The 24,930-nt window shown below is 44.1% G+C and overlaps 1 protein-coding gene across 2 annotated transcripts in view; it reads left to right on the forward strand.

The window, feature by feature from the left end:
- LRMDA (leucine rich melanocyte differentiation associated) overlaps window positions 1-24,930 on the forward strand; it is a 1,126,997-nt gene that overhangs the window by 605,221 nt on the left and 496,846 nt on the right. For both annotated transcript variants that reach the window (XM_004091143.3, XM_003271288.2), the window contains 2 exons: window positions 7,375-7,501; window positions 18,594-18,733. In XM_004091143.3, coding sequence (XP_004091191.1) covers window positions 7,375-7,501; window positions 18,594-18,733 — 267 coding nt within the window. The remainder of the gene's footprint in view (window positions 1-7,374; window positions 7,502-18,593; window positions 18,734-24,930) is intronic.

The raw sequence follows: 24,930 nt of genomic DNA on the forward strand, positions 1-24,930 counted from the left end.
AAAAAAGAGATCAAAATCCCTAGAATCTGCCCATAGAGCAATTTGAGCCATTAATCAGTATTCTTCAGGTACATTTTTGAAGCAGTTATGACTCTACCTAAGATTGTCATTTTCTAGCTTAGTTTTTGGCTTCCTGTCACAAAGATATTATGAGAAGCTTATTCAAAGCCTTTTTTTTTGTTTTTTTTGAGCGGAGTCTCACTCTGCCGCCAGGCTGAAGTACAGTGGCATGATCTCGGCTCACTGCAACCTCCACCTCCCAGGTTCAAGCGATTCTCCTGCCTCAGCCTCCCAAGTAGCTGGGACTACAGGCACGCACCACCACACCCAGCTAATTTTTGTATTTTTAGTAGAGACGAGGTTTCACCATGTTGGCCAGGATGGTCTTGATCTCTTGACCTCATGATCCACCCTCCTTGGCCTCCCAAAGTGCTGGGATTACAGGCATGAGCCACCATGCCTGGCCAACCATTTTGAACTCTGAATACAATATATATCTTCTTTATTCCTACATGAGTATCTCCATTAACAACTGGTCTCTCAAAACTTTTCCTTAATGAGCAGAATCTGCCTGTTTGAGAATCTATATTATATTTTATTGATATATATCCTACCTCATTCTACAAAAGGTTTGGGCTAGCTTATTAGAATGAATAAAATAAAAAAGCCATATATAAATAAATGAAATACCAAAGCTATGAAAAAATTATAAGCTTTGACAATGAAGTTAGAAAGCAGGTATGGATATCATGAAGGATTACCTTTTTACAATTGGGTCACAGTTTACCTCTGAGCTTCCTGGTAGCAAAAGTAAAAAAGATAACATGATCAGATACATTATTCACGTTGTCCTACAGCAAGCAAATACTGGTTCCTGAGAGCTATCATCTGACCAGAATTTCATATGGGTAATCATATAACCTCATGTATCCAAAATAGGAGAATCTACCTTCTTACCTCCTTTTTTCAAGTAACATTAACTCCAAAGGCTTCTAGCTCCTTATTCGCCATTACTAATTCTTTAGGCATCATATTTGAAAGTTTTCTTGGCATTCTTAGATATGGTGCAGGGGGCTTCAGACCTAGTTAACTATTAATACTTTAGCTTTTTGGCTGGTCTTGGATTCAGGTCTCTCAGACGAGTGTTGAATTTTACTCTCTGCAGTTCAGGGATTATCCATCATGTTGGGGTCTCAATAGAGCTTTGGGGCTGACTTTGACCCCGAAGTCATGTAACCCACTGCCTCATTTTGTTGTTATTGTTTAGCAACAAGGTCTCGCTGTGTTGCCCAGGCTGGAGTGCAGTGACATGACCGTAGCTCACTGTAGCCTGGACCTCCTGGGCTCAAAAGATTCTCTTGCCTCAGCCTCCTGAATAGCTGGGACTACAGGCTCACACCGTCACGCCAGGCTATTTTTTATGTTTTAGAAATGGCATCTTACTATGGTGCCCAGGCTAGATGCAATCCCTTGTGATGTCAGTGTACACTCTGTCTCACATAGCCTAGCCAGAACCTTTTTCATGTTCTTCTATTTCTTAAAGACATTTCTATTCATCTTGATACACTTACAGTATGGATTAGTTGATTTATATAATTATTTGTGTGTGTGTGTGTGTGTGTGTATGTATATGTATATATGGCTATGTGACTTGAATGGCAGAAAAATACACACAGCCAACTCTACATACTGTATATAGTAATATATAACATGTATAATATGTATAGTAATATATAACATGTATAATATATGTAGTAATATATAGAGTTACATATCTATGTCTGTCTTTATCCATACATTTAAGGATATAAAAAAGAGTTTTATGGAAAAAAGAATATCTCTTACAGGACTAGGTAAACAAATTATAAAAATGTATTGGTATAAAAATGTCACCCTTAATCCCAGCACTTTGGGAGGCTGAGGGGGGCGGATTACAAGGTCAAGAGATTGAGATCATCCTGGTCAACATGGTGAAACCCTGTCTCTACTAAAAATACAAAAATTAGCTGGGCATGGTGGCGGAGGCCTGTAATCCCAGCTGCTCAGGAGGCTGAGGCAGGAGAATCACTTGAACCCGGGAGGTGGAGGTTGCAGTGAGCTGAGATTGCACCATTGCACTCCAGCCTGGTGACAGAGCAAGACTCTGTCTCAAAAAAATTAAAAATGTCTGTGCTGCCACTGGACCATTTAGTGGGATATGAGTGGTCACATCATACCTCACCAATTCTCTCTTTTCTCCCTTCATTTTCCACCAGGTGGCTTTTGGTCACCTGTACTGTCCTTGTGGCTTTTGCCATGCCTTTGTGGGAAGTTGATATATGGACATTTCCCAAGGAGCTGCTGTGTGTGCCAGGCACTGCAGTTGGAGTGGTGGGGGGAGTATAGGAAAGTAACAAGTTACTATTTCTGCTCTCAAGGGTAATGTTGAAACAATTTAACAACTGCACTGTCCAATTAGAATGGATGCTGGCTGGAGCAGGGTCTGTGGTAGCCCTGGGCTGTGGTGGGCATTGGCCTCCTAGTTTCTGGATTATGAAGAGGTCTGGGGGTGCCAAGGAGTGGCCAGGGTAACAGGAAGGCACTCAGAGCTGCAATTATTTACCTACTGAAGGAAGTATTTAAATATTTTAATAACGAGAACTGGTATGCCCATGCAGACTTGCTGAATGTTACTCTTTCCTGATCTTAGCCACATGGCCCCAGGGAAACCATGAGGAGGCATTCTGGCCTCTGAAAGAATACGAGTCTAGAGGCTGCCCTCCTAGCCACTGGCCAGTGCGCTGGTCCTGCTCTCTGTCCCATGCTTGGGTTTATTGGCCGTTTTTTTTCTTAGACACTCCCAGGTTGTGGCTGAACAGTGCTCAGTGGATGAGGCAGTACTGAGCCCTCACTGTACACTTAACAGCTTTCTGGGAGTATGGAGGCTGCATGGAGATCGCCTGTTAGAGGGGCCTGGGCAGACAGAAATCATCAGAGAGATCCATACAGAACAGGCAGCAGCCGGCCCTTGCAGGTCTGGGGGCCTAGCCTGGGTGGTAGACATCAGACCCAGGTTAGGCCCTCTAGAACTTCCATGGCCACCCCATTTTCTCAATTAAAAATATGGGCAGGGATATTTAGAGTCGAGGAAGTAGGTAAAGATCTTTGTGGAGATCTTGCTTTCTTGATTGGTTTGAGAACATCCCAGCCTTTGCTCCTGGATTTGGGGCCAAATGTAGTCCCAAAGAGACAGACATTTTCGTTTTAGGGTCTGTGGTCAGCTGTTCCCCCTGTTCGCTGCCCATCTCATGCTGGCGCAGCCCTGTCACCCCTGGTATAGGCTGGAGCTGAGGAAGGAGAGATTGAATTCTTAGCACAGCCTAGATCCAAGGATTGATCCAGGGGTTCTGGAAGTATCCTCTGGTGGTTTTTATGGTACAATGTTCTGGCTGGTTTTTGGCTGGGCAAGGGGCAGGGAAGAATGGCTACAAATAAGAGGCTCCTGCCCAAGGCTACCAGCCCTACCCGGGCCCAGGCCCTGGCTCTTCCCCTCCATTCTGGTGAGTGGCTCATTTGCAGGGAAAGGATGAAGGTCACTGATTTGTGCCCACCCAGGAGCAGAAGAGACTGGGGCTCAAGGGGTGGCCCTTCTGTGGGGCCCCTGGCCCCCTACCCGTGGCCCCCCCATGCCAGCCACTGACCTGGCCTGGGCAGGGCTGCACGCCTGTTCAGCGCTGCTGTTTTCATAAGCTAATGAGGGCAGAGCGTGAGCCACAGGCGATGATGTTGGGATATTAACTCTGACAGGAAGCTTGATCATAATTATCTTAACGAGGATAGGGTTAATTACAGTGGAAACTTAAAAGTTCTCTCCGTTTGAATCCACTGGAGCCCAATGCATTGTGATGTTTTGTCATTTTGATGTGACTTTGGAAAAGGCACTGGGATGCTCCCAGCAGCCGCTGCAGCCGTGGGAACGAGGGAAGGAGGTAAGAGGATGGTACCTGTGCGTGAAATCCTGGCTGTGTTGCTGCTGGTGGAGGGGGAGGCAGGCAGCCTGCAGGGAGTTCCAGGGGTGCTGATTAGGTTTCCAGAACAATCCAGGCCTGGATGATCTCCCTCCAGCTGGCTGTGCCTAGGTCCTGGGTGAAACCTTGCTCTCTCCTATCAGCCCCCAGCCCATACCTCAGACATCACACTACTCCAGGAAGCTGGCGAGTGATGCTGGACTGACAGTTGGCACCTCCACCAGGGATCTGGTTTTGGGGTGCATTTTGCTGTCCATACACAAGGTGATAGCAGACAAATTGTCATTTTATTTAACAGCACATATCTGCAGGCACCTGGCATATAGGGGAATGAACTCAAAGATCTACACACATATTTTTTCTCCTGTACCTCCTAGAAAACAGCAGTAAAAATAACAGTAAAAAAAAAAAAAAAAAAAAAGTAAAGGGTAAAGCCACCTCCTTCCAGGTGTATGTGTATTGTCGTCCATGTGTCAGCTGGGACCCCCAAAACCTATCCTCCCCAGTACCCCCATTTACTATGCTCTCTGCCCCCTGACTTCTGTGCCCCAGCCCTCAGCTCTGGATCTAGGTGATTAAATCCCCAGGAGCACACCACACTGATAACATGAAAACAGGGATTTATTCATTAGCAATCACCCATGTAATATGGTTCTCTTTTTACTGAGCAGCTAATGACGTCACATGGCAAAAAGAGTCTCAAAACCAGACAGGTGACAGGGGATTTGAGACTGATCTTCCCAGCTCTTCTGGGAAGTCTCACTCTGGCGTGGATTTCTGCCCCACAGCCCACACTGAGGGGAAGAAAGGCTGGCTGGATGGAGGTGGGCGCTTCCTTGGTGCTCCTGGGCTTTCCTCATCTTCATGCTGTGTCATTTTGCTTTATGCCTCCCTGGAGCACTCTTGGAAAGGAGCTTTCTTCTGCTTGCCAGTTGCCAACCATTTGCTGATTCTCATCAGAAGAGTCTACTGTTTGCATAACATAACTCAGGAACAATGTGTATTTGGATGCTGCCTTTGAGCAGAGTCCAACTGATGTTTGTGCACAAAGGACTTGTTAGCCACCTTTAAGGCTCCCTAAGGGGAAGTGGCCTCACCTCCCCAAGTGGTAAACGGGCCCAGTCCTGAGAAGCCTTTTGGCACATCACTCCCTAACCCCTAGTGGAGGAAGGGTCTTCAGAAGAGCCCGAAAGTCCCCTGCACAAGCCTGACTTGCTGCACGCCTCCTCTGTGGGTTTGTTCATGGGCTCATCCCTTGAATTCCAAACACCCCCAGAGTCAGGGCGTCAGGAAACAAAACAGTGAATAAAAGGAGGAAGGAAAAGAAAAAAAAAAACAAAAACAGTGTATGCTAGTAACCAGTTAGCCGTCCTTCACTTATTCTCGACAAGATCCTATGAGCTGGAAGGAACACGGAACAGGAGAGTTCAAATGGGCTATTGACAGGCCTGAATTCACACAACAGGAAATAGAGGAGCGGAGGCAAAGTCCCAAACCTTCCTGCCTAGATGTGTGTACGTTGTGGGTTTTAAAATTTTTTTTTGTTTCTATTTTTTGTGGGTACATAGGAGGTGTAGATATTTATGGGTCACATGACACATTTTGATACAGGCATGCAATGTGTAATCATCACATCAGGATAAATGGGATATCCAGCCCTTCAAGCACTTCTCCTCATAAGTTGTGTTTTGCCTCTCGGAACCAAGAGGAAAAAGAGAAAGGAGGAGGAAATGAAACACGATGACCTCTGGACCCCTACTCCAAAATGTCTCCTTCCTCGGTGGGGCTGGCAGTGTCGGTTGGAGGAGCAGGTGTGCTCTGGGAGTCGAGTCCTGGGTGGGACCACCCCGAGGTCTGGCAGGAATGGAACATGCAGGCAGAGCTCTGGGCCCAGTGGAATCTACAGATTTAATTACTTACAACACATTTTTACACCTCGTAAGTATTGACTCCCTATTTTGGAGTCCTCTTGGCAGAGATCCCACAAGGGAGCTATGGATGCCTTGGGAAAGCTCTGGTGCTGAAGTTCACACTCACAGCAGATGTGCAGACATTGCACATGCAAGCACACGGGGCTGTAATGGAAGCACTATCAGTAAATGAATAAATAGTGTGGATGACATCTCCCTGATTCGTCACATTTTATAGAATAGCCAGGCATCCCCTACGAGTCTCCCTCTGGTCCACATCGTAGCTCAGCTGTCAGCCTGTGCAGGCTCAGCACATCTCCTGGGTCTGGCAGGTGAACGAGCTGGGAGTCTGTGTCTCTGTGTAAGCCCCTCCGCCGGCCGGCTTGCTTTAATTAATGTCTGTGTGTGCCCAGGCAAGCACTTGTGCACAACTACCCCGTGTCACCTCCACCCCCAACACTCATGAGAGCCCATAAAATTAAGAGTTAACTTTCAGCGATGTGTATAAGCAAGGCTATGTTTCCCTTTCTGCTGTTGTTTTTTTTTTTTTTTTTTTTTTTTCCTGGAGCCGGGTACTTAATTCTTTCAGTTGCCTTTTTATTTACTGCCTCAACATCTACAGGGTTGCACTCTACACTTCTTTCAAAAATTAAGTGAGAAATCCACTTTCCATAAATTAAAACAGTAACTTCAGGCCAGGAGCTTTGAAGCAGCAATTCTCCCAACCCCCGTCTCCCCACCCGCAGCAAAAACAAATAAAAAGAAATAATAAAAGAAAAAGCCCTCTCAGACCGGAGTGATTATGTAATTCTGCAGATGCCTTGCCTTTGGGGCAGCCACTGGGACGCTGGGCAGAAGCAAATTAAGTGATTAGTAAAGAAAAAAGGCAGAGGAAAAAAAAAAGTCAAAGGATGTGAACGGAGAGAAAGGAAGCCTTCCCTGTCGTTTCCCCCGCGACTGTACAGAGAACTGCTAAGAAATGATACTTCAAGTTATATTTATTATTGTAAGAGGGTATGATATTTCTGGGCAGGAATGATGGATGACAACTTGAATTTGTGTCCAGGGAATGAAGGTGAACTGTGACAGAGTTATTTATCTTGGGAATGGAGGTTAGGGTCAGCCGAGGCTGGGTGCCTGAAGGCACAAGACATTGACAAATTTATCCTGCAGGCCGTATCTGAAGCCCTTTGTTTTGGATCCTGGCTACTCACTAAGTGACCCTCATCCTTCATGTTGGCAATGCGTGAAGGATGCGGTGGGTGCCAGCGGCCCCTTCTCCCCCGCCGCCCCCGCCCCGACTCCTGCTACTAATTCTTGTCATTCACTTTGCTGACAGGCACCAAGCCCAAACTATTCCCAGTCCTGAAAGGGAAGGTTAAAATATTTATTTCGGCTCATAATGGCCTCCCTGATTTAGTGCAGGATCATTTTTCCTGTTGCCTTTGTCATTGCAGGTCACTGGAAGGACTGAGCGCATTCAGGAGCCTGGAGGAACTCATCTTGGACAACAATCAGCTGGGGGACGACCTCGTGTTGCCAGGGTTACCCAGACTGCATACCTTAACCCTCAACAAGAACCGAATATCCTTTCCTCTGCCCGCTGCCCCCACTCCCCACCCAGCCCCACAGTCGTCCCCCCACCCCACCCTGCACAAATACCTGCAAAATGTCAAATGAGTTTTATGTGTCAGCTAAATTAAAGTATGTGAAATACAGTTCGCGGGCAGACAAAGCGTTCTGTCTTCTGGCACTCGGGACACTTCAGAGTAATTTATTATAGGTCATTCATAAATGAAACGCACCATTATATCTTCCTGTTGCTCCATTTTAGTGTAGAGATCTAAGTTATGGCTGTGAAGAAATCTTTTTAATAGATAAAAATAGAGAAAGAAAATAATGCCACCGCTGCAGAGGCGGCGAAGCCCGGTCTGTTTGCTTGGGCTTGTGTGGGAGGGCGACCTCTGGTGGGAAGTCCCGGGTAATGCCGCCAAGCAAACTTCCTCTCCTCGGAGGTTTCTGGAAGGCTCTGGGGCAGGCTTGGGGAACCGTTTTGGTGAGGGAAAAGGAGCTAAGGTGGCAGAGACATGTGAAACCCAGGCCTGGCTATGCCCTCACTGGTGGATACCATGCTGGGCTGGGGATGAGAGGCCTAGGGGACCCATGATAGTATATGATCTATACGGTGGCAAGGACCTAGCCAGCGTAGAGTGAGACTTCGGGGCACTAACTGCTCTGGATTCTGTAGTGGGGATGGAAACAGGGAACCCTTGCTGCGACCTAAGGCCCGTAGCTCCTGTATCGTTAGTGTAGTGGATTACCCGGCACTAGAATGCCAGCTCGATGGGCCAGGGAGTTTCCTTGGTTTTGTTAACTCCTCTGTTCTTCACACAAAGAATAGTGCCTGGCACCAAGTACAAGCTCAATAAATATTTGAGGGATGAATGGATCATTATCATTAGCTATTCCTTATTGAGCACTCCTAGGAATGAGGCATGGTGCTGGGTTCTTTATGTGTGTTGTTACTCATCCTTACCAAGCCCTATGAGAAGGTGTGTCTTTTCCATTTATCTAGACATAGAAAGAGGTGAGGCGTAGGCACACAGCCAGACACTAGCAAGATGCTAGGTCCTGGATGATTCAATGTCAACTGTGTTGTGTCCAAAGTCCAACGTCTGCATTCTACTGTTGCTTCAGACTCGGTGGTCCAATGGCTTTGTTTTATTGGATGGAACATTTGAGACCTGGAGTAGTTAAACCACTTGTTCACATTCATACAATAAGTTAGAAATAGAAAAGGAGACAAGGCATTTACCTCTAGAGTACAAAATCAAATCAGATATACATGTAAGGTTTGGCACATATGCATATGCCAGGATTTAAGAGTGATTTGCAGAAGTATTTGTTAGCTACTGTTTATACTTCAAGCCATAAGTTAATGTTTTCTTTATTCTCTAAGATATTGTCTCAGTCAGCTCTTGCTGCTACAGCACAATACCATACATGAGGTAGCTTAAACAACAAACATTTATTTCTCACAGTCTGGAGGCTGGAGGTTTGAGATCAGGATGCCAGCAGGGTTGGTTTCTTGGTGAAGATACTTCCTCACTGTATCATCACATAGCAGAGAGAGAGGAAGCAAGCTTTTTCAAGTCTCTTCTTACAGGGGCACTGATCCCATCAGAGGGATCTACCCTTATGACCTAATCACCTCCCAAAGGCCTCATCTCCACATACCATCACTTTGGGGATTAGAATTTCAACATACGAATTTGAGGGAAGAACAAAGATTCAGACCATAGTATTATAAATATGCTCCTTGTGGTCATTATTAATCATCACTTTGATAGAAGTAGAAGGGGAGGGCCTACAAGTAAATTCACAGTCTTTGTCATAATGAAATTTTGGTGGAATTTTCCCTTCTTATATCTGTTAGTCAACCAAGTTTCCCAATCACTGTTTGAAAAACTTGGTAGTCTTATGGCTTTCTAGGCTGTCTTAGATGATCAGTTGGCCAATATTCTCAAATAAATCAAGGACAGAAGGATTTTTAGACATGTCCTGTGTCCCAGGTCTCTGTAGAATATTAGAGTCCATGGACTTTGGTTCATGTCTCAGCTTAATCATATTTAGCGATGTGGCCTTGGACAAGTTATCTTCTGTGAGCTTCTTTTTCTCATTTTTAAAGAAATACGTTGGACTGGTTGATGGTTTTATTCACAGTATTGCTGTCACCAGAGATAAGCAGGCCTCTTGGCTTCAGAGTGCTGAGAGGTTTTCTTTGTCTTTGGTTGAGTCCTTTCCCTATTCTGTGCCTCCACTTTTCCAATCTGTAGCAGTAATGCTAAGGGAGTAACGGTAATGGCCTAGGAGGGACAGAAGCAGAAGACACCGTGTGGCTGTAAACCTGACCAGTGATATCATTGGTGCTGTTGTAGCACATTTTCTTATCAGTGAATATTCTGAATAGACTTCTTTCCTTTTTTCTCCTCTGCTCTACTAATGTGATTGTGAAGATCAGCTTCCTCATCTACTTGACTCAGAAGTCACAGAGAAAGGTAGGTAAAATCAGGCAATAACAGCACATGCTGTCTTCTCAACCCAGCACTTCCGATGCCACTTTTTTAGCTAAATGACTTTCCTACCTAATTGTGAGAATGTTGCAGGCTTTCCAACAATTTCCAGGTTCCATATTGTTATTGCTACCCCATGAAATGCTTTAGATGTGGCCTCTATACGTTAGCTTTTGGTGCATAATAATCCACCCCAACATTTAGTGGCTTAAAACAACAAGTATTTACAATTCTATAGATCAGGTGTTTGGCCAGGGCTCAGCAGGATGGTTCTTCTGCTGGTCTCACTCTGCGTCACTCATGAAGCCACATCTACCTGGAGGCTCAACTGGGGCTGGATAGTCTAAGATGACCTCACTCATATGTCTGGAGGTTGATACTGGAGGTTGATACTGGGTGTTGGCTAACCTACCTGTCTCTAACAGGCTAGCATAAGGCACTTCACATGGGAGGAGTATTCTAACAGCACAAGCCCTATAGTGCAGGTAGTCTTCAAGTTCAACTTATATTATGTGTGTTAATGTCCCATGACCAAAGCAAGTCACATACCAACTGTAGAACAAATATGGGAAGGGACTGCACAGGGTGTACGTATAAAGAAGCATAATTCATTTCTGTAACACTCTACCCAGGAGACCTTGGCATTGGCATCTTGTCTCCTTCAGATTTTACTTTATATTTGTGATAAAGGGAGCCCTAGAAACAAGTAACTATTGACCTCCTGAAAAAGTATTAGCTCTTTTGTGTAAATTGAATCTTTAAACATGTTAGGAAGCTTGCTGCCAAATGAGGTTTTATCTTGAATCCTTTTGTGAAGTTTGCTTTATTTTAAATTTTTTTGGTTTGTATTTTGGCATATGTAAAATGGTTATTCACCCCACCTACCATGTAAAATCTAGATTTTTCCACTTTGGTTTGACTCACAGTTAAATGTGTCTATAATAATGCTGTAGGTTCCTAGACCCTGGACACTTGGGTCATTGGCTTCTTTAATCCTTTAGCAAGAGGGACTATCACATAGTGGTTAAGAACAACAGGCTCTGAAGGCAGACTTCCTGAGCTTCTACCCTAAACCTGCCACTTTTCTGCATGACCTTGGGCAAGTGATTTAACATCTCTGTGTTTTGGTTTCCTTTGGAAATGCGGACAATGCTAGTATCCATCCCATAGATTGTTTTGAAGATTATTCTAAGTATCTCAGACATATTAGATTCTAGTAACATAATAAGTGGTATGTAAGGGTTACTATTATTGTTGTTGTTATTATCCTAGAGAATTGTGTAAACTCATCTGGTTTGACTTGGGCCACATTGTAACCAAGGCCAGAGTACAGATATACTTCTGAGTTTAGAATGGTTCTTTGACTTGCATAATTTAACATTGCCCTAATGGCATTCCGTGAGTTGGGTACTGTTGGTGAATAATTATTCTCATATTTATGGAAAAACTAGGAGTGGATGAGCTTTCTGAAGTCACACAGATTGTCAGTAGTGGGGCTTAGTCTAGAACCCAGGTATGCTGATTCCCAGCTCCAGACTCTGAAACCCAAAGGAGCGGCAATCATTGTACAAGGAGAGGAGCCAAGATACAGGAGGAGTCAGCATCCTGAGCCTGCCTCTGCAAGGTCCTGCTCCCAGCTGGGGCTGCTGGGAGTCTGCTCTTAAAAGGGATTCCAGAGCCCAGACCCAGAATCTGGAAAATTTCTTCTGTGTTCATCAGTCAGTGCCTCCCTGCCATCTGCATACCTCGTGCTGGACCTCCCATCTTTTTCCACCAGCCCTTTTTCTCATTGTGTTCAGCCCTCAGTGTTGATGTCCTGCTCTGGTATATCTGAAAGCCTGGTTGTCTGAGATTACCTCATCTCTTGGTTCGTAGAGATCTCATTTTCTTTCTTTGGTTCATTGAGACTGGCCAGGTAGTCACTGGCTATGGACTTGAACCCCTTCCCCACTGCTCACACTCTTTCTCTCTCTCTCTCTCACACCCAACCATAAGCATGCACATGCCATCCCCGACTCTTCCACCAGGAGGGGTGGGATATTTGGTAATGGTCTCAGCCATCTCATGTCTGAATAATCAACCCCAAGTAAGGTTGACCAACTGAAAATTCAGGAAAGTGTAGCTAACCTTTGCACAATCAAATGATTCTCCCCCACTTTCCTTTTGGGGTGTGTGGGGGGCACATAAGCAGATTTTATTTGGAATCACACTTCATCTTCTGTCTCCCTATTTGTTTCAGCACATGTACTGAATAGCCAATGAGTTTGGATTATAGTGCCAGCAGGAAGAAAGAATGGTGCTACATGTTACACAGTTGGGCTGTGGCACGGAGACCACTCCAGTGAGTCAGAGGTGGGACTGGAGTTCCCATAGCCATTTGCTGTGTCATCTTTGGAAAGATTTGCTGTGTCATCTTAGGAAAGTCTCTGTACCTTGTCAGGGGCCTCAGTTTCTTTATAAAATGGGTAACACATACTTCAGCATATTGTTGAGAGATTTAAATGGTATAATATGTGGGAAATCACTTTGTTAAAGACTTTACAATTTCTTGGCATATTTTACTGTTAGCCAATGCCTCGATGCATCAAAAGAAGTAGCCCAAATTGGAAGGAAGGATCTGAGGTACAGCTCATAGCCCGGTGATGGCACCTGTGCTCTCCCACAGAAACATGTAGGAACCCTCATGTTCCAGTGTTTTAAATTTTGCTTTTGTGTTAGGAAATTATAAGTCACCTTTTCCTCTAGAAATGCAGTTTAGGACCTGGGTTTAAATCCAGGCTCTATCATGTACTAGCTGTGTGACCGTTAACCCCTGTTTCCTTAATTGTTATTTCAGCACCATAAATTTCTGACATATGTGAATAAAAATGAGGTATGTCATTATGCTGTATATTTAGTATTCAAAAACCCAGTATTAGGATTAGCTGTGGTTAAAATCATCCCACCAGTTATGGAGGTTGCCCTTTAACCCGCAGCTGAGCTCGGAGGGAGGGATGTGTCCATTCTCACCTGGGACAGCTTCGGACCCGCACAACTGGACACACGCTGGGAGGCTTCCCTCCTCCCTCATGCTCCAAAGTTTCAAGGCAAGATGCTGCTTTGATCTTGGGCCCTCTGCAGAAAATCTCCCTTGGCAAGCCTCCCCGTGACAGCTGGGCTCTGCAATGGCAACTTTCTGCAGACAACACTGAAAAAAATCTCAACGCTAAGTACCCCGGAGAAGACTTGATGAGGGAAACCAGGTGTGTGCCGGGAACCCAGCTGGAGAGAGTTGAAACTGTGCCAGGTAGCTTCACGTTTTTAAAAAAGGTACCCTTAGGAGAATCCCTGAAATGATCCCCACTGTGGTGGTCTTGATTAGCCAGGGACACCAGGTTTCTTCCACAGATTGCCTCTGGTCAGTTTTCTATGCATCTTGACAAAAAAGAAATGTGAAAAGTTCTATGTTGGATCTCAAAACCAGGCAACACAAGGCATTGTTTGTCCTTGCTGACCCAGGAGACAAAGAAACCAATTAAAACTTCTCATGTTTTATCCTCTGGTGGTGCTATCAACATAAAAGCAAAGGACTGGTCTAGAGCATGCATGCAGGGAGGAGGTGCTAGTGCTTCCTGCCTGGTGTGGATTTGGGGGAGACCACCTGACTCAGCCAAATGTATCATTTATAGTAGGTAGTTGAAAGGCTTAGGAAGATGGAGCTTCTGCCATACAAAATACCCAAAAGCAGGCAGGCTCTTAGAAATCTCTTTGATTCATTGGCAAAGGATGGCTGAAGCATCTTGGAACCTGCAGACCCTTTGCCCAGGAAAGTCCCACGATCAGAGCATTCAAATGATCCACTTCTTTGTGGCCAGGGGCAGATCCAGGTTTTGGGGAGTGTAAAACCTCTGTAATTTGAGGGAGCCCTCTTAAATACTATATAATCGAGAATGCAAAATTAGGTGTGAAATGAATGTTTATTTGGAATAGAACTGTATCAAAGGAAATTTTAAAATTTTAAGTTGATAAATTCCACAAATGTCAAAATACCTAGAAAAGTATCAATCTTTATTGAAGATATGCCTCTAGAGAAACTTTTTTACTGCAAATTTCTCGTAACTTCATTATTTGGTGAAATTTTGTGATTTTTTTCTAGAGAGAATAGATAATTCCCTCTTTTAGCATGGTTGATCGAAAATTGATTTTTTAAAATAGTTTAGAAATGTTTCTTTCAGTTTCACCATTTGTTATTGGTAGTTTCACCACTACATTATTGGTAAAACTTTTAGGATTATTACATTTTGGAGAAACTCTTACACATTTCTTTCATATATGATAGGAGCTGTATAAGATTTCAGGACATTTTGGCCGGCACAGTGGCTCACACCTGTAATCCCAGCACTTTGGGAGGCTGAGGCAGGTGGATCTCCTGAGATTAGGAGTTTGAGAGGAACCCAAGAGGCAGAGGTTGCAGTGAGCCGAGATCATGCCATTGCACTCCAGCCTGGGTGACAAGAGTGAGACTCTGTCTCAAAAAGAAAAAAAAGATTTCAGGACATTTCAAGTTGTGTGTGTCGATGTGTAGGCATGTATACATACACTTAACAACTGAATCTTAAATGTTCTTTGAATTGATGAATGAGTTTGTTAATCATTTTGCCATCAGTTTTATGTTGGTCCCTGCATATTTGTGTTAATATGGTGGATAGTAAGAGTATTACTAGAAGCCATTCCTACTGATACTGTTGGAACAATTTAACTAGACACAGAAGTGACTGCAAATTATACAAATATTCCCCCACTGAATCATAATTAAATGTTACTGCTACACAGTGTCCCCTTAGATGGGGATTCCCATAGACACTCCCATTGTCACCCAGCTGAAGGGAAAATGTGGTAGAAGAAGTCCTAGTGGAGCAAGACAGTGATCTCCACAGATTATAGTGTAAATTACCTACTTTTACAAATTAAAAAAAAAAAATCACATGATCATGTGACTCTATTACCAGGGTCTTTCCCAGGGCCTTGGAAGGGGCCTATGCAAGCAAGAAACTCTTGACGCATGAGCTTTATTAGCTCCATGGTAGATCTACATGTGAAGTTTCACTCAACTTAATCTAGGCCTACTTCCCTGAACATGGTGGCCAGCTAGGCTTCCTTCACTGGTCATTAAATGTTGAGAAGTGACCGGCATTTCAATCCAACTCAGTTGCCCAATATTTCCTCAACTTAAAAGCCTCGACAGTTTGGGGTTCCATTCCTGCATATCCCCACCTTCATATGGTAGACAGAAAAAAGAGCCAAGCTTTGAGGAATGTTTCCTAAGAGGAAAGTAGGTTTCGGTCTGGCCTTTCCATCTGCAGTAGAGAGGGCTTCCCTCAGTCGTGTAGGGCCCTTGTCTACATAATTAGAATCACTTCAAGTCAGTATGTCAGCACCATTCTGGTAGCCAACTCTCTTGCAGTCCCAGAAAAGAAATACTGTGCTGGCCAGAAGCAGTAGTCAGCTTGTCTGGCTGCCCTCCCTGGAACAAGGGCCTGGCCTTGAGGCTTTAAGACAGCCTGATCCAGACATGAGTCCTAGTGCTCCATGGAGCATCTGATGGGTTGCATGGGTGGACTAAAAAGTTGGAACAAACCATAAAGGGGAGAAACCAAGCCTGGGACTGAGGCCCATACAGGTCCGGGTCTAGGTCCAGGCCTGGGGTACCCTACCTAATGACACCATCCAGTCCTAGGTATTGGAGGGGGACTTGGGACATTCTGAGGAAGGTACTTGAAAGCACAGGGCACCTGAGGTGTCTGTGCCCATATCTAAGGGCAATACTAGCAATGAGACTTTTTTCTTTTTTTTTTCTTTTGTTGTAATGACTGTGAAGTATTCAAAGATAGAACCTGCTGGAAAAACTGAACTTACCCTGGAATTGTTCATTGTCATTTTTAATTGGCTCTATTTAAATAATTTTCCTGAAGAGTATGATGATTGAACTTTAGTAAGTGTATTTTGTCTCCAGGGATTTTGATTCCTGGCCACCCACCTCTCTGTACTCCCAACCTCATCCCCCTGGTGGGACCTTCTCTCCAGTCTCTATATGAACTCCCATTCTCACCTCCTCATTTTAGTGTTCCTGTATGGCTATCTCTGGATGTTATTTGTGAAAGATTTGAGAGATTGAAAACAAACTTCTGCGTCTATTTCTCTGTCTTTGTTTAGGAAGCAGGGAGGATGTTGGTGAATTGAAGCCAACAGCAAATGAGTGTGCTCACAACTTTCTTTTGCTAGTTTCCCCTCTCTTGCTAGTTTCCCCTCTCTTGTTAGTTTCCCCCTCTTGCTAGTTTCCCCTTCTCTTGCTACTTTCCCCTCTCTTGCTAGTTTCCCTCTCTCTTGCTAGTTTACCTTCTCTTGCTAGTTTTTCCCCTCTCTTGCTAGTTTCCCCCTCTGGTTGTTTCCCTCTCTTGCTAGTTTTCCCCTCTTGTTAGTTTCCCCCTCTTGCTAGTTTCCCCCTCTCTTGTTAGTTTCCCTCTCTTGCTAGTTCCCCCCCCCCCCGGTTAGTTTCCCTCTCTTGCTAGTTTCCCCCTCTCTTGTTAGTTTCCTCCTCTTGCTAGTTTCCCCCTCTCTTGTTAGTTTCCCTCTCTTGCTAGTTTCCCTCTCTGGTTAGTTTCCCTCTCTTGCTAGTTTCCCCCTCTCTTGTTAGTTTCCCTCTCTTGCTAGTTTTCCACCCGGTTAGTTTCCCTCTCTTGCTAGTTTCCCCCTCTTGTTAGTTTCCTCCTCTTGCTAGTTTCCCCCTCTCTTGTTAGTTTCCCTCTCTTGCTAGCTTCCCCCTCTGGTTAGTTTCCCTCTCTTGCTAGTTTCCCCCTCTCTTGTTAGTTTCCCTATCTTGCTAGCTTTCCCCTCTGGTTAGTTTCCTCCTCTTGCTAGTTTCCCCCTCTTTTGCTAGTTTCCCTGTCTTGCTAGTTTCCCCTCTTCTGCTTGTGCTCTGCTTCTCATTGTCTCTGGCTGCTCTCATCTAGGGTATAGCATTTGGCCTTGCATATGATGGTGGCAGAGCACGTGTACAAAGAATGCTTGAAGGAACTTAGTTTGGAGAATAAAAGATTTAAGGAAGACATGTGAGCTTCAAATATCTGAAGCTTCATCATGTGGAAGAGAAGAAGCCTTATTCTTTGTGACCCCAAGCAGTTAAATTGGGTCAGTGAATAGAGGTTGGAGAAAGATTCAATTCCAGGGGAAAGAAAAACTGTTATGGTTGTCAGAAATGGAATGTGCTATGTCGTGGTGATTGCTTGGCAAATATTTTAGGGACCCGATTCAGACATTGGTTGGATTTGGAATTCATTCTTCTGTGGCAAGTTGAAATGAAGTATGAGGAAATCTGTGTAACAGCCCAAGGTTAGATAACATCCTCACAGAGCAGGAACATCCCTTTTCTTTGATTTTACCTTCTCCTAGGTTCAAGTGGACCCCACTTCTGGGAACTGTACTCTGAGTCTTTGACTCTTGCATATGGCATTTATTCTACCCTTGTATGTTTTGTTCCTGTAGCTCTGCTGCCATTCCCTGGCTGGGACCCCCTTTTATCTGCCGACTTGGTTAACTCCTCTCTCATGTGTCTCTCGAAGTCACGGCCTAACCAGGCGTGCCTAAATAATCATCACCTTACCTAGGCTCAGCTTGTCTGTGTGTGGCTTAAGCCAGGAGTTAGTATGGGGACTAAGTTGTCATTAAACCCTTTCCAGTACCTGTGATTCTGTGAATCTATGGTTCTTGCCTTATTTGGTTTGGCTGTGATTGGACAGTGGGTCCCACTGGAGGATGGCTCCTGGAATAATCTCCCCCATCATGCCCCCCTCTGACTTTTCTCTTTCATTCTCTAATTCCCTCACTAACAGGGAAAGAATATATTTTAATGAGGCCTTCTGAAATAATTTCTGGGTTTCTTTTTCTGTTTTTTTGTTTTGTTTTGTTTTGTTTCTTTTGAGACAGAGTCTCGCTCTGTCACCTGGACATGATCTCTACTCACTGCAACCTCCACCTCCCAGGTTCAAGCAATTCTCCTGCCTCAGCCTCCCAAGTAGCTGGGATTACAGGCTCCCGCCATCATGCCCAGCTCATTTTTGTATTTTTAGTAGAGACGGGTTTCACCATGTTGGCCAGGCTGGTCTCGAACTCCTGACCTCAAATGATCTGCCTACCAGGGCCTCCCAACATACTGGAATTACAGGTGTGGGCCACCATGCCCAGCCCTTGTTTTCATTACTAGAAACGAATTAAGTTTTATGGTTTTGCATATTGTAAAAATACTTTACTCTATGGAGTCTTCCCTTTTAGTGTGTTTTAGAAACAGAACTATAGAGGAAAGAAAAGTATAATGAGACAATCAAGTTTATTTATTCTTCCTCAAATGATCTGGATTTAGTCTTACCTGCCTAGTGAAAGTTGGGCTGTGTTCTCAACAGTGGGAGTGAAAAAGTAGCAATACCATATACCCATAGCCGAATTGATTTCAGCCCCCCACCCTGAGGTCTCACAGGAGCAGACTGGACTCGTCAGCGCCTGTCAGTCGTGGCCTATGCTCCTTGCTAAGCCTTTTGTCTTCCTGGACCAAGATCCTTAACCTTTGTCACATCACTGATTTGGAGTACCTGCTGGATCACTTGGCAGAAGTGACACCAGCTCTGGAGTATCTCAGTCTGCTGGGCAACGTGGCCTGTCCCAACGAGCTGATCAGCTTGGAAAAGGATGAAGAAGACTACAAGAGATACAGGTGAGTGTCCAGGGGTTGGAGCATGGTGGGAAAAGGGAAAAAGAGAAGCTTTAGGGGATGATATTATACTCTGGGGTGCATAGTAGATGTTTGGTACGTATCAGTGGGCTTTTCCTGTGACAATGTTAAACTTTTACCTTTTGGTAACCTATAGCCATTGTCTCTCTTGGTTGTGGTCACAAAAGCTAAGAAAGATGAAAAGTTATTGCCTTGTCTGCTTTTTCTGTGAAGTGCCAGATATTAAGTATTTTAGGTTTTCCAAGTTACATGGACTTGTCACAATTACTCAGCTCTGCTTTCATAATGCAGAAGTAGTCATACATAATTTGTGAACAAATGGGCATGGCTTTGTTCCAGTAAAGCTTTATTTACAAAACAGATGGCAGGCCAGATTTGACCCATGGGCTGTAACTTGCTGACCCCTGCTCTGTGTTGTAAGATCTTTCTGTGGTCTGTCTCAGAGTCATCTTGGAGAGAGAGATGACTTCCCACCAAAATTTAGGGAGCTGATAGACAATCTCAAGAGGAAGTCCGCAGGCCCATACCTCTCCACCATAGAGCTATGCCGTGGTGCCCACCAGCCATGCGCTTTGATGGGCTCCAAGTAGAAATGCTTTTCATTCTTCTATCTACTTCTCAACCATGTGCTTTGAAAGCCCTGATCCAAAGTCATTCAGAGAGTCTTTTTAGTCTTACCCATTTTACCAAAGTCACTTAATTTTCCTTCTTCATTTAAAATTGTCTGTGTTCTCATTGTTGATTGTTGTTTTATAAATGCTTTAATGACCTTTTCATGGACCTCTCTCTCCATTATGACATAAGCTCTCATTAAACACCCCACCTGAATCACTCTTAAAAATAACTTAATAAATTTTGTATATGTATATATGCATATATACATATACGTCTGTGTCTATATGTATATGTATGTGTACACACACATTCATGCACTTGTTCATTTATTCATTCATTCATGGGGGCCAAGAAGCTATGTGTGAAGCCAACCATATAGGCACGTTTTTGTTATTTTTTTCTAGAATGAAAGAGGTAGAGAGGGATTGGTCTCAAGTACAGGGCTTATGAGGTTGCAAAAGGAAAAGAAAAGCTAAGAAAATTTTTTTTATTTTTTTTTTTTGTGTACCATCAGCTCTCAAATAATTACTATTTGTTTTTTCTATTGTAACTGGTCACATTAGCAAAAGTACTAAGATCAAGGTATATGGGGTCAGATGAGAAGATCTGATGTGGAGTCCAGCTTTGCCAGTGGGACTTTTAAAATGGGAGGACAGTCTATATCAGTATTCTATAATCAAGGATCTGCCTCTGAGTCATCCAAGGCATTCTGATGCAGTTGGTGGCAGTTACAACACAACAGTCCATAGGTGTTTCTGATGTCCAGTTGGCTTTAGAACTCGGACACTCAGCTCCCAACAAGTTCAATTTCTTCCTTTACTGTCTCACACCATTTTATAGATTCTGTCTTGTGTATTTCTCTCACTTCTTCATATATTTTCACATCTGGAGAATGGCTTCCAGTGGGTAAGAGCTGAGTTGTCTTGACTCTTGAAGACTCATCAATGCCTAAAGTAGTGCTGGATGTGAAAAAAGGGCTTGGCACCTTTTTTTTTTTTTTTTTCTGGAGGTGGCTTGAAACCACTTTTCCTTCTCAGGAACTAGGATCTTATAGGGAGATGCAGGGATCTTTGGCCATCTCAGATGCCCACTGCCCATTTGGAATCAGATCCATGTGGATGTCAACAAATGCAGCTAATAAGCAAAGGACTATGATTCAAGCTCAATCCAAGTGCTGGTTGTGGGTCATGAATCTTTAGGGAGGGCTGGATCCTACAAGTGTGGTCTATCTCATGGACTAGCCTGGGCACCCTCCAAGCCCATCCTCCCCACTCCAGTTCTGTTCCCTTGGAAGGAGTTGAGGGGTGGGGTTAGGGAGGTGGTTTGTGAGTGCACATACGACAAAGTTGCCGTGAGAGGCTAGATTCTAGAGGTCATACAAAGCCAAAATCATAACTAGTCAAAATTAACTTAGAAAATTTACATTATCCACAATGATGGCAAGATGCTTGCACTCCGAGAGAATCAGGGACTAAGAACAGCACAAGGAACAGTAAATATGTTCCCATGTAGTTACACATTCACTGCACAGCAACTGGTTGAAGAGTGGAATGGTAGGCTGATTCTCTAGCACATTTAAATTTTTTATTCATTTAATCTCTTTATTTGGTACTGTTGGTTTGATGGGCGCTCACACTTGTATATGGAAGAGATAGATATGTGTTTGATATAGTTCCAGTCTATGGTCTGTAAGCAGATCCGCTTTGTCCTTCCTCGAGTTTGTGCTCCATTTGCCACTGAGAAATTTTATGGTTTTGCAATAAGACTTTTGATTCTGGAGTTCCTGTGGCATTTGTGTTTATATAAAGCAATGCAGCTGCCTTTTTTTTCTTTTGGTAAAACATTTTCCTGGCCCTTCATCCACAAAACATGAGGTTTACCTTCCTTCTAGCTGTTACCCAGAGCCTCTATGTAAATTTATGTGACATTTTCACTAGAAAATTGCTTAAAAATGAATAATATTTCTACAGTTTACTGTTTTTCACTTTAAGTACATTTTCTGACAATATGTCTTCTATTAATCATTTAAGCAATACTAGGAGCCTTAAAGGAGTGTATTCAGAAGCAAGAACCCATGGTTCATTTAGTGCTGTCTGAAAAAATTTCTTATTGATTGGCATCCTCTGTGGTTCTGTGATGTAATATTTATAATATGTCACCCAGCCATGCATCAAAACAAGTGTGTCTGTTGTTTCATTTCCATGGGAGATGTTGATTTCGAAGAGGTCAGCCCAGTTTTTAGGTCACATTGTGGCCAACCACTGGACCAGAAATGGGAAGTGACTCGATTTATGTAGTTATTGGAAATGGCATCACAGAGCTTGAGTTTCTGTGGAGTCTTTCCTCCCCTCCTCCCACATTCACCCCTTTCACTTCCTCACTTACCCCCTGTGCACCCAGTTGGATTTTCTTGGCACACATCCCCACCATAAAACAGGCTCATTAAACTTATATGTGAGCATGAACATACTACCAAGTTGTTGAGTAGCACCCTGGCCCCACTGGGGCAGGAGCAGAACCGTGCCTGGGGTTTCTCTTTGCCATTCATCATAGTTCATGGCTGAGAAATGTCCATGGCCCTGTTATTATAGGAGCTTAAACCTGTCTGTGATTTTCAGTGTGTACACACCATGCTGCTATTTTGAGATGAATGTTGAATGGAGGTGAATGTGATAATCAGCAGTCTCCAGGATTGGGGCAGGAAGAGAACAGAAGTGCAAGGCTTGGCCGGAGAGACCACCATGCTACTGAGAAACCACTTTAGTGCCCCTTGTGGATTTCAACGCTAGCCAAAATAACAAATCAATATAGGAAAGTTGGGTGCCCAGAATTGTCTATTTCTTGTCTTCCCTTGCCATCTCTTTTTTTGTTTTTGCTACAGAAAGAACAATGGACTGAAGGTTAACAGTAGACAAGTCTGGACTTCACCTTTCAAATAAGGGAGTTGGTCTCATGGTCTTTTAGCTCTTCCTCTGTCACTGAACCCTTGTCGTTCATCCCCTCCTGCCACTCCAGTCTCTGGTTGGCCTTGCTTTCCTCCCTCCTCCCTGTAGGGCTTTCTGTATTCGTTACGACTTTCAGTTATTTAAAACATGACACCCTTTCTTTGTTCCCCTGCATGGAGCAGCCCTGGGGCCTGCCCAGTGTCTGCAGCACTCAGCCAAAGGGAAGGAGGGAGGGACCCTCCGCCGTCTGGTCGCTCTGGGCTGCCACCATTTCCCAGACGAATAGGAGCTGTAAAACTTGTGGCTTACATAACCCAGTGAGCATTCTCCAGCTAATCTACAATCTGGGCTTTGAAGATCACAAGAAAGCAAAGGTCACAACCCAGAGATCAAAGTGACAGAAGCCCAGGAGTAATTGCCGGTTACCCTCTGTAGAGGGCCTTGGTCTGTCCTGTGGGTGTATTGTTTGCACAGAGACTTCAAACATGCTGCCGGTGAACTGTGAGGAAAATCAGCTGGCCTTTGCCAGTTGTCAGGCATTCATGAATGCTGTAGGTGAGCTCACCTCGGCTCATTAGAGTGAGATCATTGTCATCTCTCTGAGCATCTGCAGTTATTCCACTCACACTGTTTGTTCATTACTCTGTGGTCTTTATTGACTTTCTCACAGTCGTCATTTACTTGGAGGTGTTGGGGGTGGTTATTTAAGGAAATTGGAATAACAAGAAAGGATGACATGGACATTTTTATTGTAAGTCAACTTTGAGCCACATAGGGTTCAAGCAAGGTAACATTTGAAGGAGGCTTAGACATCATTTGGCCCATCCCCTTCACAGCATAGATAGAAAAACTGAGGCTCAGAAAGGCAGCAGAGACTGAACCAAGATCACAGGGCAAGATACACTCAGAGTCAGGCCTCTTTCCCTATGCTAATAGTCCCCAAGCTTTTTATTACAAAAACCTCCCCTCCTTTTATTTTTCTCCCCAACACTTTAAAAACTTTGTTCTCTCAAATAGGCTGCACTGAAGCCATTGCTAACTTTATTATTATTATGAAACAGATACATTCAGCAGTTGATCAGGGCTTCTGTTCAGCATGAGGTAACCGGTGTTATTAAATGGAGTTAATGTAATCTAGTTAACAGTGAGGAAGCATGATGTTTTGTTGAGGGACTCATCTATCCCATCAAGCTTTGTGAAAGATTGAGAATGGCTCACAGATCACCCATTGCTGCCTTCAGGGGTCCCAGGTAGGGCATCAGTAGCTTGTACCATGTCTCCCTGCCTCCAAAGGATGGAAGCAAGAAGGCAGCAAGAAATAATGCAAAGAAGCATGGACTGCCGTAAATGGAAGAAAATTTGAAAAACAAAACAAAACTCCAATGACCCCATGCCCAGTTCCCTCAAGAATTGGAAACTTGGTACTTCTTGAATAGAGTGTCAGAGAAAGAAACATGGCAGCCAACCCCATTCGCAGACCATGGAGGCCCATCTGAGCTTTTCTGTGGTTGTACAGTGTTCCTGAGGAGCAGCCATTGCCCCAGGGGAAGCAGCCATTGCCCTGGGGATAAGAGTTACAGGCAGGGGGAAAGAACATCCTCCTCTCTCTCTCAGGTCTGGATGAAAAATGCCTGAGTGTCGGGACTAGAGCAGAGAAAATTGATTTTGGAAAGAAAGAAAAAAAAAAGTATTTCTCCTGTTCCTTTTCTCCTGCTAGCGGTTTTAGCTCTCTCCTTAGAGGAGTCCTTTAAGCAAATGGAACATTCTATGTGAAAAGAAAGAAAGAGGACCTGAAAAGCTTGATGTGCTGGTCTCTCAGTTTTAGGAAATCTGTTTCCAGACAGAGACAAATGGGTCTTTAAGCACCTTCCCAGGATCCCTGCTCTCCTCTTGATAACCCCACCTTCTTTATCTCAGCCAAGAGCGCCTCTGACTCTCACCCCCACCCCTCACCACCCCCAGCCCTGGGGGCTTTCCCCCAGCCACCTTGAGAAGGTCAGGAAAATTGGAGTTGCCCTCTGGAGCTAGGGATGTGAGACTTAGAACTTAGACAGATCTCTTTTCATTAAGCAGTGCCCTGGCTTAACAAGCAGTTTTATAAATCTGAAGCTGTCTCCGGGTGTCACAGGATTTATAGACGGGGGTTTCTGCCATAAAGTGGTTTATGATGGCTGCCTTCTGTGTTATTAGTAGCTGTCTCTTCCTTCAACCATTGCTGTTTGATAATAGCCTTAAAACACCCAGAATTACTTACCTGCAAACCCCATTCCCGATAGCCCCTGTTGACAGTCTGAATAAGTTTAGTGCCCTTTTGTTGTACTTTACCTTCAAAACAAACTGATTGAACCATCAATAGCTCGTGGAAGCTGACAGAGGGATGTCATCTGGACTAGCCCTTGTGATTGCAGGTTATCTGGGGGAGTTAACCTTCCCGCATTGTTAACTGAAATGTTTTATGTACTATGCAACTTTAGGATACGGCTGTGATAACCCCAGTAACTAAGTAATACATCACAGTAAAGAGATTTTGGTGCAACAAATAATCCAGGATTAAATTTACAAGGGTTGAATTGATATTGTAAAAGCCTTTATTCTGTGGCTTCGGGAATCCTCTCTTGT

Source organism: Nomascus leucogenys, chromosome 18, assembly GCF_006542625.1.
Source record: "Nomascus leucogenys isolate Asia chromosome 18, Asia_NLE_v1, whole genome shotgun sequence".
Classification (NCBI taxonomy): domain Eukaryota; kingdom Metazoa; phylum Chordata; class Mammalia; order Primates; family Hylobatidae; genus Nomascus; species Nomascus leucogenys.